General features: G+C 42.5%; 1 protein-coding gene across 3 annotated transcripts in view; it reads right to left on the reverse strand.

The window, feature by feature from the left end:
* Window positions 1-1,958: 1,958 nt before the first annotated feature.
* Window positions 1,959-16,549, reverse strand: part of LOC122926598 (hepatitis A virus cellular receptor 1 homolog) — a 32,962-nt gene continuing 18,371 nt past the window's right edge. For all 3 annotated transcript variants that reach the window (XM_044278019.1, XM_044278017.1, XM_044278018.1), the window contains exons 2-6: window positions 15,509-15,850; window positions 13,432-13,490; window positions 12,377-12,464; window positions 7,529-7,565; window positions 1,959-4,093 (exon numbers count right to left, since the gene is read on the reverse strand). In XM_044278019.1, coding sequence (XP_044133954.1) covers window positions 4,018-4,093; window positions 7,529-7,565; window positions 12,377-12,464; window positions 13,432-13,490; window positions 15,509-15,803 — 555 coding nt within the window. In that variant the 5' untranslated portion in view covers window positions 15,804-15,850 and the 3' untranslated portion in view covers window positions 1,959-4,017. The remainder of the gene's footprint in view (window positions 4,094-7,528; window positions 7,566-12,376; window positions 12,465-13,431; window positions 13,491-15,508; window positions 15,851-16,549) is intronic.

Here is a 16,549-nt window from a genome sequence, read left to right on the forward strand (position 1 = left end):
TTTATGGGGGATTAGGGTTCTGTTTTTCTTACACAGAATTACAAATTCTCTGAGAATTCTGTCTGGCAGCAGTCACCACTGGAGGGAGCTCACTTTATCTAAAATAATGGGAGCTGTGTCATTGTGCATGCAGTGAGCCTCCACTAATGGTGGCTGCAAGCAGACAATTTTACCTTGTAGCATTAAAGTAATTGAGGGATTTGGAGAAGAAATACTACACTCCGAACCTCACAGCCCCTCCAGAGGTCACTACTACGTCAGGAGCACGCAGTAGGTCTCTTCACTTTCACCAAGATGTGACGTTCTGCACCCCCTGGGGGGTACGTAAGGTCAGCTTGGTACAGTTTTACACAGGCACCCCCTGTCTACACAGGCACAGGGAGGCACGGAGAGTGAGAGAGGGTGGCCCACGTGACCTCCCGTGTAGCACAACACTCACTGACAACCCGGAGAGACAGAGACCTTTCAGTGCCCCAGTGAAACAGAGCCCTGTCAGTCCGGTAGACTGCCACCATTTCCTCGTTAGATATAAGCCCGGTCCTTTAACTGGATTATATCAGGCCAGAAACCAGCCCAGGTAGCATGTAAAGTTAATCCGAGACTCGGAAGTGTGCATTTTTGGATCGAGATGAAAGAACAACCCAAGATAAAATTGTATATTTAATGTCCATAAGGGCACACTAGACAACAACACTATATACACAAAGGATATATACAATGGTCAGAGATGCAAAATACAGGTGGTAGTAATCAGAATTAGTGCATATTGTGAAAGTCCTATATCAAGGTGAGAAAAACAGAACTGGATCGCACATCCACAATGCTATACTTAGATCTAATTGACCTCGCTTCTCAGCGCAATATTAAAGTGTACAGCCCCCTATACTGCATGCTGTACAAGAGGCATTAGTGTACATTTTGATCAAAAGGCATAAGCCCACTCACCTCGCCAAGGTTGCCTCTTTGAGTGAGACCTACTCTGACAAAAAGGCGCAGCACAAAGTGCCACTGCCCTAGTAGACGGCAGGACCCAGGAGTAAAACAGCAACCCTGCTGTCTGACAATGCCACCCATGGCACTGGGTCCCACCAACCCACTAGCACAGCGCCACAAAAACAAAGGCCACCACGCAGGGTCTCTTCCAACACAATACACGTCATGACCTCCCTTCATAAGAAAGACCCCGCTACTGCCTTGCATAGGCAATTAAACTGTTGGTCAACCACTTCCCTCATAACCTCTCGGGGGGTCACATTCACCCTCCCTTTGGGTATGGTGGCTAAAACTCCAAAAACCTAATAAGGATCATGACACCGAAAGGTCATACTGTAGGGAGGCAGTTATGGTACCACTGGATCCAGCTGGATCCCTGGTACATTTGGAAACCAAACACGACGTTGATACTTGGCTTCTACTATGAGTTCTCCATATCTCCCCTTCCCTGGGTCTTACAAGCAAGGAAGGCCCAGGGGAACGTCCAGCTTATTCCCTGGATCTCGAATATGTAACTGGTATACGGCTAAGATGTACGGTAATTTCATAAATCCTAATGAACTCACAGTTCCAGGCTGTCTGGGCTTTGATGCAGTTGGCCAACTCGGGCCCCCAAGCAGGGAGTATTCCTGTCAGAGAAGCTTGCTTCCAGTCTGGCTGCTGGAGATGTGAAATGTTATCACTTTGAGGCTTTTAGGGTTGGGCCACCTGTGGAGCCTATTTCCTATGCAAGATCCTCATCAACCCTGACAGAAAATTAGCAGGCATCAAATTATATTTCCCCATTTTCCTCACACATGTTGTGGTAAGGACCCCATGAGCCTTATTATTCTGGGGGGCACCGTCATTTCTGGGTCTGCTCCTGAGCCATCCAAGCAGAAATCTCTTACCATCAGAGTCTGAACAAAGTGACCAAAAAATGCGAAGAGAAAAATGTTTTTTAATCGATCAAAATAGATTATCACCGAAAAAACGTTTGTCCTTTCAAATAAACATTATTTCTGGTAACTAGAGAAAATACCAGGAAGTATGTGGATGTCATTACTATAGATATGGCATTATTATCTGGAAAATATCAGAAATACCACGTGAATGGCGCTATGAGCATTATTATGTTGCTGGCTGTACCATTTGGGTACTACTTTATGGTTGTCAGTGCTCACTCTGGTTATCACTATGGTCACTACATCATGGTTAGCAGCACTCACTGTTTTAGTGATCACTATATGGCTGCACGTTATGTATGGACACCACTAAAAGGCTATTGTAGCTATTGAGCAATAACTAGTATAGGGGAATTGCTGAAAGCCTGTTGATTGTTTAGTGGTGCATAACACTATAATGATGTATAATAATGATTATATAAAGGTATATTAGTTATATACTGGTTGTGTGGTGATTTGTGTGGTTATATGGAGTACTGTATACTGATTATGTGGTGATATGGAGATATTCTGGTTTTATGGAGGTACTGTATACTGATTATGTGGTGATGTATGCAGGGCTGTGGAATCGGTAAGCCAAAGCCCCGACTCCTCAACTCTTACTCCCGACTCTGACTCCCACTCCCTCATACATGGCGCATGTTTAAGTGATAACTTAATTTAAGCTTTTTATCACCCTTATGATACAATAATCAAGCTATTTAGGTAGAACATAAAACATATTAATTGGCTACAACTTTAGAACACAAAAAACTTTCATAAATTGCAAATATGCAAAACGCTGCAGTAAGTGGGAAAAAAAAGTTTTCATCAAAAACGTACTAAATAACAATTGTGGGGTAAGTCTATGAATTTGTTCCGAGAAATAGTATTGCCTATATCAGATCCTCCTTCATAGATGACCTGAAATCTGTTCAAATTATTTTAAGGCTAGAGAACAGCCTCTCTACACTAACTTGGGTAGGTGGCAAAGCGGTGGCCACATGGGCAACATCTCTAACAATCTCAGGGTATAAAGGAATTGCCTCCTGCACAGTCAGTTTTGATGATCGATTGAACTCTTCTACTTCTTTGAGAGCAAGTGAAAAATTTTGCTGAAATAGGTCAATCTGTTTGCTACGGGAGCGGAATCTTTTTCCCTGCGGCAACGCTTTGCTTGCTCCATGTCATCCAACTCCTCATCTGATAAGGCTGAAGATATGGTAGCAGTAGCACTGTCAAGACCCAATTCCTCTTGCTCTTGGCAGTTTTCTCTAGCAGATCTGAGATGAGTGCAGCCATTCCTTCCCAATGCCTTTTTTCTCTGATCTGTAGCGGAGGAGCTTAACTACTGAGCATCTACATAAAGGGCAGCACACATACATCTCACCTAAAAGCCTAGATCCTTAGAACAGGAACAGACATTTATAGGACATTTCATCCTTTTCCCAAATTCTTATGAAAATGTATTCAGCACATAATGCGTTAAACTAACTGTACCAATTTATTATATTTTTTTGGAGTCTGAGTAGGTCTATTTTATAACGACTCCGACTCCACTAAAATGGACACTGACTCTGACTCCACAACCCTGGATATATGATATGGATATGTGCTGGTTATATGGAGGAGCTGTATACTGATTTTGTGGAGATGTATGTGGTGATATGGAGATATTCTGGTTATATGGAGGTACTGTATACTGATTATGTGGTGATGTATGATATGGAGATGTGTGTGGTGATACGCAGATGTGCTGGTTATATGGAGGTGCTGTATACTGAATATGTGGAGATGTGCTAGTTATATGCAGGTGCTGTATACTGATTTTGTGGTAATGTATGATATGGAGATGTATGTGGTGATATGGAGATGTACTGGTTATATGGAGGTGCTGTATACTGATTATATGGTTATATATATGGAGGTATGGTGGTTATACAAAGGTGCTGTATACTGATTATATGGTGATTTGTGTAGTTATATGGAGGTATACTGGTAACATGGGGTTGCAGTGTATAGTGGTTATACAGTAGGATTTGATATGGGTATACAACAGTTGCAACATGTTGACACATGTCTGATTTCCCAGATATAGGGGTTACTGCATCTTCACATACACGTTCTCCACGGCTTGTGCAGCCTCCAAGGTCCCCAGGCTGATGGCAGACACTGTGCTATAAAAGAAAAACTCAAATCAACATATGGAAAATTCCATCGGTTTCATGTTTCATGGACCACAATAGGCAACACTAGTTACAGACCCAAGTCTAGCCTATAACAGTGGCTCTTTTTGCCCGTTTACTCAACAGTAGGGGTGCCCAACCCGCGGGGGCACATGCAGGGCCACTGCAAGGATTTTTGCCAACACAAGCGAAGCTACATTTTGGCGCCCCCACCCTCGCAGCTCCCCTGACTCTGGTCCCATCTGCAGCAGCTGGCTTCTCCTCTGTGTGGTCCTGTTATCTTCTCTCTGCTTCAGACAATCACTAGTTTGAGGACCATATTTTTCGCCCTCTCAGACGCACCTAGGTTTTAGAGGAGGATAATATGAAAAAAATATTTTCCATTACACCTCAGGTCAGACCAGCAGTCAGACCCCCAATGCTAATCAGACCTCAGCTAACAGCCCCAATCAGACCCCCAATGTTAATCAGACCTCAGATCAGACCCCCATGTCAGCCATCAGCCCCCATCCATCAGCCCCCCATGTCAGCCATTAGCCCCCATGTCAGCCATTATCCCCCCCATGTCAGCCATCAGCCCCCATCCATCAGCTCCCCATTTAAGCCATCATGCCCCCATCCATCAGCCCCCCATTTAAGCCATCATGCCCCCATGTCAGCCATCATGCCCCCATGTCACATTTCTCCCCCTCCATGTCACATTTTTCCGCCCTCCCCCAGGGTGCGCCCTAAGGCAGCCGCTTGGTCTGCCTTATGGTAGCACCGGCCCTGGGCACATGCGGCCCCCAGAATGAAGGTTTGCGGCCCCCATCCTTCTGGGCAGAAACACAGCTGATCCTGCGATCACTGTGTTTCTGCCCAGAGCGCTGCACAGTGCTGGATTGAATAAAGTCAGATTGCAGCGCTCACCTGCGTATCGTATCAGAGGCACAGATGTGGCCAGGACAGAGCCAACATAAACTGTGTAAAAAGTAAAAGGGTCCAGCTTCTTATAAAATGATATCCTTTATTTGATGCAGTAAAATCCATACAAAACAAGACAGATGCAAAATCGACGCGTTTTGGATCTCAAGTTAACGATCCTTACTGATGATATATATCATCAGTAAGGATTGTTAACTTGAGATCCGAAATGTGTTGATTTTTGCATCTGTCTTGTTTTGTATGAATTTTACCGCATCAAATAAAGGATATTGTTTTTTCAGAAGCTGGACCCTTGTACTTTTTACACAGTGCTGGATTACAGCTCGAGCTAGAGTGCAGGAGCAGGTTTGGTTCCAGTGGAGGAGTGAAGGAGAAGGCAGAAGAGGTTTATCAGCGCTTTTGCCTTCTCCTCAGATAGGTGGCATAGTTCTCAATGAGCGCTATGCAGTTTGGACAGCATCTTGGGGGCAGAGGAGCACAGAGCTGCAGGGTCAGTAGACCCTCATCAGCTCTGCCTTTTTAAAGACCTCTTGGGGGACATATTATGTGGCAAAAAAAATAAAAATAAAAATAACATTATAAAAAAAAATACAAATAATATCCCCTAATTCTAATGTTTTTTTTCCTTGCTATCCCTCCCCCCTTTTCCCCCTAATTCCCATGCCTCCCTTTTCCATTGCCCCCCGCTACCCCCACACCTTTTTTTTCTCACTCTCACCTACATTAAAATGGCTATCTGACCTATGATTGTCTGATGCAGATATTTGTACCATCCAGATGTCGGGTCTGTTGCCCTATTTTGCTGTAACAAAAATGCCCGGCCTTCACGTATCTCATGTTTATCTGTATTCGTTTTATTTCATGACTCTCAATAAACAGATTTATGATAAAAAAAATACAAAAAAGGAAAGTACAGAATAAGTGTTCACTGTCCCCCAATGGTTTTTTTCTGACCTTTTGCGAGACATAGAAAGTGGCAAAAATGTATTAAAAAAAAATTAGGTAATAAACCAATCATGAAAAAAATAAATAAAAATAAAAAATTATATATATATATATATATATATATTACAAATAAAAGCAAAAATAAAAAGGAAAAAGTGTAAAATAAAAAAAAGTGTCATTTTAACCCAAAGCTCTTTTTATGGCCTTTATGGCCTTTAGGTGATACTTGGGGCACATATTATGTAGCAGGAATATATTAAAAATGAAGTAAAAAAAAAGATTAAAAAAATAAATAAAATGCATAAAAGGAAAAACACCCACACCAACCAAAACCGTCACCATTACTGCCACATTCACATAAAACTATACATATTATATAACAAAACAACCGACACAAAATAGAGATAATTTATTTTGGTGTCAGTTTGCATATTTAAAGAATAAGAAGCTATAGTTTAAAAACATTACTTTTTAAAAATGTTTCCCCCAAATAACTAAAAAATATATTATAAACTCTATGTGTCACGTACAAAAATCTTGCATAAACTATTTTGGTAGTCCAACAAATAAAAGTTCCAACCGTTTGAACAACGTGCGCTTAATCCCAAAAAAGTGTTTAGTTATTAAGGCCTTTTCAGGCCTGGTTATTAAAGGGTTAACCAATAAGCTCTCTCTCTCCCCACTAGTAAGGTAAAGTGCTTACTGGTTACTGCATGGCGCCTGTAACTGGGAGGCAGGAGGTGGTAATGACAAGTGAGCACCATGCTCTGCACCAAGCTCTGATTTAGGGTCCATTCACACGTCCGCATGAATGGGTCTGCATCCGTTCCGCACTTTTGCGGAACGGGTGCGGACTCATTCATTTTAATGGGGCCACAAAAGATGCGGACAGCACACCGTGTGCTGTCTGCATCCGTACTTCCGTTCCGCGGCCCCGTATAAAACATAGAGCATGTCCTATTGTTGTCCGCAGCCACGGACAAGAATAGGCATTTCTATCATAGTGCTGCCCATGTGCAGTCCGCAAAATGCGAAACGCACATGGCCGGTGTCCGTGTTTGGCGGATCCGCCATTTGCGGACCGCAAAACACTTGCGGATGTGTGAATGGACCCTAATGGATAGGAAAACAATGTCGCCACTTTTCTCAGTAAACCTTTATCAGGATGAGAGATGTACGATTATTGTCAGCACATCTCCCAGTGTAATCAGGAATGTGCTGCCGATAATCAATAGAACTGAATGAGGGAGGAATGACTGTGGAAGTGATCATTCCTTCCCAGTCACTTTGCATTGGCTTGTGTAATAGACCAATACAAACAAACTCTGATCAACATTTTTTATTTATTTATTTGTGGCTCCTTTATATAGAACGATGTGACAATGTGGCCAAAAAAAGTTGGGCACCCCTGCTCTATAATAACCCATGTGGTTAAACGGAGATGCCCACTTCTAAGTTATCATTTCTATATGGCCTGTTAGGTTACCGTATACAGGAAGTCCCTGTTTTGGGCCCTACCACTTCCCCTATTTGTCAGAGCAGAGATCTCATACATACTTGGACGAATCATTCACCTTCTTTTCATGATATTGATCTAGAAACAAAATACAGAAAGACACGACAATAAATCTGTTATATACAGATATATACCGTACCCCAATATATATACTGTGCCTATAGGGAATACCCATTTACAGCCATCATGGCAGTTTGTGTGGTATAATATTTCTACCCTGATGAGGAAGGGCCCCATTAGAAAATCAGTGGAGCCCCTCTGACCAATATGCAATGGCGGTAATTGATTTTGGAAGTCTGGGAATACTGTATAAGCACTGCGATGCTATAGAAGTATATATTATAGAACACCAATCCAAATCCCCAGCACATATTGGGGACCGTATGCCCAAATACATACAGTATGAACACAGACAAAACAAAAAGGGCTGGAGAAATATCAGGGTCATTTATCGAGCTGGTGTAAAGTAGAACTGACTTAGTTGCCCATAGCAACCAATCAGATACCACCTTTCATTTTTGAAAGCTCTTTTGGAAAATGAAAGGTGGAATCTGATTGGTTGCTATAGGCAACTAAGCCAGTTCCACTTTACATCAGTTTGATAAATGACCCCAATAATCTTCATTGTGCATAGAATTAAAACATACAATTAAAAAGATGAAAATGAATCCACAGCAGACCAACAGAAAAAAAAAAAAAAATACATCAGCAGGAAATAGAACACCTGTAAACGACACAATTTAGGAAAGATTGACAAAGTATAAACACAACCAAGGAGGTGCACTCCTTATTTTGGGATCTGCAGCAGGGTATATGTTGAGGCAGGGTCACATTAATACTGCCCTTGCTGTGATACAGGCTGACACTCTGGTAATGGTCATACAGATCCTCCTGTGTCATTCCAAGCTCTTTCAACTTGGACTTGTAGTTCAGCCAAGGTGGTTGTTGACTGCTGTACATGGGAGATCCCTCGGCCCATCCAGTCCCAGACATTCCTGATGGGTGACAGATCTGGTGATTGAGCTGGACACGGGAGATGCTGGTTACTCTGAAGAGCACATTGTGTAGCGTGGGCAGTGTGTGGCGGGGAATTATCTTGTTGGAACACCACATCTCCTGTGGCAGTAGGACTGTTTCCACAATGTCCTGGACATATCAAAAGCCATACCAGATGGGAACGGTCATGGTAGCTAATGGCGCCCCCACCATAACACCTGGTGATGGTCCTGTGTGTCTCTGTACTATGCATGATGTTAGTAGGCACTCTCCATTCCTCCTATGAACTGTGATGCGACCATTGTTAGGATCAATGCAGAACCTGCTTTCATCACTGAGCACTATTGTTTGCCATTGATGGCCGCATCAGAGTTCAGAGTAGGTCTGGAGAGCGCCCGCTATTACAGCAAGGGGAGATACCATTCAGTATTAATGTAACCCTGCCTCATCATATACCCTGCTGCAGAATCCAAAATAAAGGGTGCACCACCTTGGTTGTGTGATCACTGACCAAGCACCACTAGCACTTTCTACTTTGTCAGTATGAGCTCAATTGCATTAAGTTTTCCAGGTGTTTTTTCATTTTCTGGTAGTGTATATGGAGGGACATTTGGTGGAATAAATCTGTAAAGGCGGCCAGGCAGTAACATATACATACCACAGGGAGAAACCGCCATGCCCCACGCGTATCAATGAAGGAATGAACCGATGCATGTATATAGGAATGCACCAATCACAGAGTAAGTAAAAAGTACAAACCACAATAAATAACACGGGTACAGACTTCCAACAGTAAGTGTCCAAAGACAGCTCAGATGCCACACAGCAGAAGGTCCCTCCCACCTGACGTGCTTCGCCAGTGGCCCCACTTTCCAAATGAAGCTCTCTGAAAGAACCACACTGGGTAGGTGCAATGGTGGACTGGGAATTTAAAGTGGCTCTAGAAAAAAAAAAAAGCTGTCCCCATTTTAAAAACTATACTGATAGAAGGCAGGTCCCACAGAAGAAGGTGGGGGCCAGCAGTACCTTAGTGCAGCACAAAAATGCCATTACAGCAGAACCAAATACCATAGTGCAAGGACAGCGATACAGTTGAATTCAGGAGGGTGGCTACAGCCGCCAGCCAGGTGCATATGCATACCTCCCAACTGTTGAAAAACACGAGGAGGGACAACATGTACAGGGAGGTGAAGCATTTTTTTTCATACTAGGCCACGCCTCTTACTCTGCCCAAAACATAACTATACACACCCAGTCCCCTTAATGACCCCACATAGTAATAATTTCCCCTTTGTGCCAGTACACAGTAATGCCCACACTGTGCCCCCTTCACAGTAGTAATGTCCACATTGTGCCCCCTTCACAGTAGTTATGCCCACATTGTGCCTCTCACAGTAGTTATGCCCACATGTGCCCCCTTCACAGTAGTTATGCCCACATTGTGCCTCTCACAGTAGTTATGCCCACATGTGCCCCCTTCACAGTAGTTATGCCCACATTGTGCCTTTCACAGTAGTTATGCCCACATGTGCCCCCTTCACAGTTGCTGTGCCCAGATGTGCTCCCTCACAGTAGGTATGCCAGATATAAAAAACAAACAAAAAAAGCGTATCTAGATCCTCTGATGATCACAGCTCAGATGCCAACGCTCCCAAGAAGGATACTGTTACACACCGCGCTGCTGTGTAGGCGGGCAGAGGCTGATTCCGAGCTTGTATCGCTCCTCCTACACAGTTCAGCAGTGCGATGTGTGAGTGCACTGTGCTGCTGCTGAGGAGCACCGGGCGGCCACTGAACAGTGAAGCAGGGAGCAACCTGCTTCACCATTACAATTAGCTGTCTCTGCATCCTATGGACACAGAGACAGCTGACAGTGGGACAACCACTGAAGTCCGTGACTGTCCCGCTGGATCCCACCTTGCGCTCCTAGCATTATTTAAAGCTGAGAGCATCAGATTGTTATGTACTCCACTGGTGGCTGACAGCATTGCTCTGATGACATCGGTCCACCGGAAAATTTCCCTGTAGGATCTATGGCCAGTCTGTTCCTGGGTAGGTGGGACCTTCTGGTGTGTGGCACCAGGGCTGCCTTTGGACATCTAATATTGGAGGTCTGTACCCCTGTTATTTATTACTCAATGTGGTTTGTACTTTATACTCACTCTGTGATTGGGCATTCATACAGGGATGCAGGATGGGCTTTCTCCTTGTGATTTGTATATGATACTGCCTACAGATTTATTCCACCAGATGTCCCTTCATATATTTGTATTTTCTGTTGGTCTGCTGTGGAGTCATTATCTTATTAATTGTGTGTTTTACTTTTATGCACCATAAAGATTATATTTTTAACCATATTTATGCCTGATATTTGTCCAGTCCTGTTTCTTTTGTCAGTGTATGTCATGTATAAGTTATGTTAAAGAAATAATCATAACATAAAGAATGATGATATGCCTAATGATCTGTGATATAAAATAAGATAAACACTGTCTGAGTGATTAAACAGCGCCCCTAGTGGCAGAATGTGATAAATAAGAGTATACGCTACATTGATGACGTTCACAAAACAAGAACAGAAAAAAAATCTTAATTTGCTTGGTTTGGAATCAGATTGGAGAATAAATCCTTTCAAAAGCAGATGTGGAAATGTAGGCCTTTTTCACATCACATTTTTTTGTTCCACAGAATTAGGTGTTTTTTTTAGAGAAACTGAATCAACTCCAAAAGCTGATGCTTTTAAAAGAAAAAAAACGATTCACTTTTATAACTTTTACCTGGAAACAGGGCAAGTGACCTTCCATTGGTTGAATTTTTGGACAAGGGGTGTGATAATGGGAGGACAATCATGTTTCTTCATTATTTTTCCGTTTTTTAAGGATAGGATAGGGTATAAGTGTCTGATTAGTGGGGGTTAGACTTCTGGAACCCCTTCCGATCACCAGAACAGGGCCATTTTTCCCATTTTTTCTGAGTGGGATTTATCTAATGGTCCACTTTGTCCCATACACATGTCAACATCTGTGTGTCCGTTCCTATGCCTCCTATATATCATGAGTATATCTTAATTATCTACATGTAACAGTTTATCCATGACTGCTTCCTGACCTCCTGATGAACCTAGTAATAGGGGAAACACGTCGGGGTATTGATGAGAATTAGCCTGGGAGCGTAGTATCATCACAACGTTTTCCTTAGGCTTCTCATAATGGTGTTGTAGGATTCATCTCCTCTGCACCTATTTGTTTGTTTCAGTCTCTTTATTATGATGGGCTGTGGTCTCTACAGGTATCAATTTACTGTGACCCAGTAAATATCCGTTGTCCATACGGGGGAGCCGGGTATTGATTTTTTGTTTTTTGAGAGGAGGGTATACATAGGGCAGTCAGTCCAGGAACGAGGACAGGGAGTCTCCACCATCAGGGGACGTCCCTGGGCTGAGGTCTCATTCAGGGTGAATGTAGGGACAGTTTAGCTTATTGAACATTCCCCCGAATACTGCCATATGTACACCAAACCTCTGTAGCCATACTATTGGTCGGCTATCCCGTATAAATAGTTTTTATCATTATATAGTATTAGTTTCAAATTTTTTCACTAGTGAATCACAAAGGTGGTATAATTTTACTAGAAAAAGTAATTAAAAGTTATGTTTTAAAGGGTCATCTCTGCTGGAACACTGTAAACTCTATGATCCTTCTATTTATTGTTTATTGACTCAGCTGGACATTTATCATTTTTCCCATAGTTTGAATAGAGCGGCAGCCACGCATGTGTGTTTCAGCTCTGAGGGACTGCTGTAGATAGCCGAGCACTTGTACTTAGCTATCTCCGCCAGTCCCATCAAGCTGAATGGAGTGGCGGATACACAGTCTACAGTCTGCATGACTTACTTCTATACAGCAGGATCCCAAAGAGGAGGAAGAGGACAATGAGGAGGGCGATTACCGTGTACTGCACTAAATAGTAACCTCCTTCACTCTGTAAAAAATATAAAACAGAAGCCACAATAAAGCAAAGTGCTCAGACTAGTGAGTACAGCTCTGGAGTATAATGCAAGATGTAACTCAGGATCAGTACAGGATAAGTAATGTATGTACACAGGGACTCCAGCAGCAGAATAGTGAGTACAGCTCCGGAGTATAATACAGAATGTAACTCAGGATTAGTACAGGATAAGTAATGTATATACACAGTGACTCCACCAGAAGAATAGTGAGTACAGCTCTGGAGTATAATACAGGATGTAACTTAGGATCAGTACAGGATAAGTAATGTATATACACAGTGACTCCACCAGAAGAATAGTGAGTACAGCTCTGGAGTATAATGCAAGATGTAACTTAGGATCAGTACAGGATAAGTAATGTATATACACAGTGACTCCACCAGAAGAATAGTGAGTACAGCTCTGGAGTATAATACAGGATGTAGCTCAGGATCAGTACAGGATAAGTAATGTATGTACACAGTGACTCCAGCAGCAGAATAGTGAGTACAGCTCTGGAGTATAATGCAAGATGTAACTTAGGATCAGTACAGGATAAGTAATGTATATACACAGTGACTCCACCAGAAGAATAGTGAGTACAGCTCTGGAGTATAATGCAAAATACAGATAACGTTCATGTTGCGTCTGGACTTTTGTTGCCTACCCGAACAGATCTGTGGGTAACACTTTGTGGCCAAGAATAGGACATGTTCTATCTTTTGTGGAATAGAGATACTGATGCTAAAAGCACACGGAAGACATCTGTCTGTAAAAAAATGCATCATGGATGGTATCTGTTTTTTGCGGATCCACGATTTGTGGAGCACAAAATAGATATGGTCGTGTGCATGAGGCCTTATGGAAAAGGAAACTTTTGGGGGAGGATAAGTGTAGCAGAGCAGCATATAAACGGCAAAATGTCTATTTCCGTTAAATAATATAAAGTTGATTACTTACAGTTGTGGTCCATGAAACATTGACCGGAGATGAAGTGTATAGGTGGAGACTGCAACTTTCTGCAAAGAAGGAAAACTCCATAAGGGCACAGGCACACAGCGGATTTTGTCGCTGCTGCGAATGTTCACTTTGGATGCCGCAGACTTGCTTGCAGCTTAATGGAGCTAAATCATGAGTGGACACCCGCCATGGCTTCAAGCGGCAGCTGTCCGCATAACATGCCAAGAGGCGACCTGCTGTGACGGGGCTTTAAACCAACAGCAAGTGAACTTCAGCGCTGCCTCACATTAAGGCCTCATGCACACGACCGAGGTCCGCAAATTGCGAATCTGAAAAACACGGATAACGTCCGTGTGCGTTCCGCAATTTGAGGAACGGCACGGACAGCCATTGATATAACTGCCTATTCTTGTCCGCAAAGCAGACAAGAAAAGGACAGGTTATATTTTTTTGGCGGACCACGGAACGGAGCAACGGATGCGGACAGCACACGGAGTGCTGTCCACACCATTTGCAGCCCCATTGAAGTGAATGGGTCCGCATCCGAGCCGCCAAAACTGGAGTTAAAAAAAAAAAGATTCTTGTCTCATCCACTTGATGGCGGAGAAGCCATCTGCTCCAGGCTGAAAGTTAAAAAAAAGTTATACTCCATCCATTTGATCCTGGAGAGGCCGTCCGCTCCAGTCTGGATTGAAGAAAACCCTCCAAAGGACCTGCGACAAGCGTGATGTTGTAACCACATGATCATGCTGGGCACGTGTGATGATGTCATCAGTGATGATGTCACCTCGCGCGCCCAGTGTGATCACATGGTGAGGACATTACCCTTGCCACAGGTCGTTTTCGTCAATCAAGATGGGGGTGGACGGCCTCTCCACGATCAAGTGGATGAAGGGAGTATAATATATTTTTTTTTCAGCCGGGAGCGGGTGGCCTCTGTGCCAGCAAGTGGATGAGGCGAGAATAATTTTTTTTACTTTCAGCCACCATTTAAGGAAAAATTGATTCGTTACCGCGAAACGCAAGGTGATTTGCCTTGGCGGCGATCCAAATTTTTCTTTGGATACTTCGATTTGCTCAACACTAGTCAAAATGCTAGAAGAAAAGTCATAAGGGTCAGCATGCTATGTCTTTTCAAAAATCTTCAGAGATCCAAAAAATGCCACCTACTTAACAAAGACAGTAGCAAAAAAACTCTTGTGTCTTGCGTTTCATATTTCCCTTAGACTTTCAGGTAACATCTGGAGGTTGCATCTTTACCACACACAAAAAAAAAAGTGCTGAAAAATGCAACTAAAAACCTACCGTATAGTTGCTGGTTGGTAATTTATTATTAGATAGACCCCAATTTTTGGCATATATCTGTCGCAGATTCAGTCGCAAAGGGAATTTGCAGCCGAATCTGTGACTTTTTCCCGCTCAAACCAGGTCTAAAAAAAGGGGACGTGGTGTGGGCGGGCCAGCTTGTCTCATTTATCATTTTCTACGCCTGTTTTAGGCTTAGAAAAATATCTAAATCTTCGTCAGCAAGGGAGCTGGCGTAGATTTAGGCCGGAGGAGGATGTGCCATTGCAAGGGGTGTTAAGCTAAAACGCTGGTCCTAATAAATTACCCCAATAGTTTTTTAATTTTTTTTTATGAAACTGTCTATAAGAAAAAGTTTGCCTTTGTTGCCCATATCAGCCAATCAAACTGCAGCGTTCATTTGTCAAGCACAGAGTAAAAAATTGTTTTTTTTTCCTTTGGAGAAAAAACTGCTGGCCAAAAGAAAATTATAAAATACCCTATTAAACTCTGCATTTTTTGTAATGGCTTTTTGAGAAAGTTCCCTGCAGCTTTTTTGTGCCTTGGTGGTTTTTCAAATCACAGCATGCTCTTGGCATGGGATTTTTTCTGACATTTTTCTCTGTAGGAAAAATAAATGTCTGAAAAAAAACCACAAGCAGCGTGTGACTAAAAAACACAGCCTCCAAAAATACCTGGAAAAAAATGAATACATTTCATGTTATTTTTATTTTATTTTTTTAAAAGGTAAGAACAATTCTGTATAGAAGCTTTGAGATTTAAAAAATTGTACCTTCTTTTATCTTCACATTGATCTCTGACTTCTGGTCATTGAAGATTCCTGGGATCTCCACACGGCAGCAGTATGATCCAGCGTCCTCAGACGTCACTCCAGTAATGGTGAGGGTCACATTCCCCTTTTCTATGTCTCCCATTAGCTGGTATTTGTCAGATTTCCTCCAGGTCACTGTCTTGCCATCAGTCCAGATGATCTGATTGTTACACTTGGAAGAAGGACATTGACCTCGGCCCCAGCACATAGTGGTGGTACCATAACTAATGGAGTATGTGCAGGGTAGTGTCACCATGTCCCCAACTGTTGCTGTCACATGTCCAGCTGATACTGATGAGAGATCTGTAAGAAGCAGCAACAATTATTCTATATCCCATCATATCTATATCCCTCTCTATAGGAGGCAATATTATAGTAATGTGAAAGAAATCCCAATCCCAGCATAAAATTCCAAGGCTTTATTCCATCTTCTTAAAAACTCTCCAGTAAAAGACACATAGGCAGGAAGACTCCCCACTGACACGTTTTAGGTGTACAACACCATTAGAATGCAGAAGGGTCTTGTGCACCTGAAATGCATGAATGTGTAGACTTGCCTGCCTGTGTCTCTTTTACTGGAGAGTTTTTAAGAAGATGGAATAAAGCCTTGGAATTTTATCCTATGATTCGGAATTTCTTTATATTGCTGTTCTTTGGTTCCAACTTCCAAGTCCTCCTGTTGCAGGGTTCACCTGATGCTTTTGGTTTTTGAGGAAGCAGTTTTATAGTAGTTATATTCTTGTACATAGGAGGTAGTATTATAGTAGTTATATTCTTGTACATAGGAGCAGTATTATAATAGTTATATTCTTGTACATAGGAGGCAGTATTATAGTAGTTATATTCTTGAATATATGTTATGTTATGTTATGTTACTAAGTCCTTATATAGCGCTCTAGAGGAACTCAATCCGATCGAAGCGCTCGAAGCGCAATCCGATCGAAGAGGCAGTATTATAGTAGTTATATTCTTGTACATAGGAGGCAGTATTATAGTAGTTAT

Source organism: Bufo gargarizans, chromosome 2, assembly GCF_014858855.1.
Source record: "Bufo gargarizans isolate SCDJY-AF-19 chromosome 2, ASM1485885v1, whole genome shotgun sequence".
NCBI classification, from domain to species: Eukaryota; Metazoa; Chordata; class Amphibia; order Anura; family Bufonidae; genus Bufo; species Bufo gargarizans.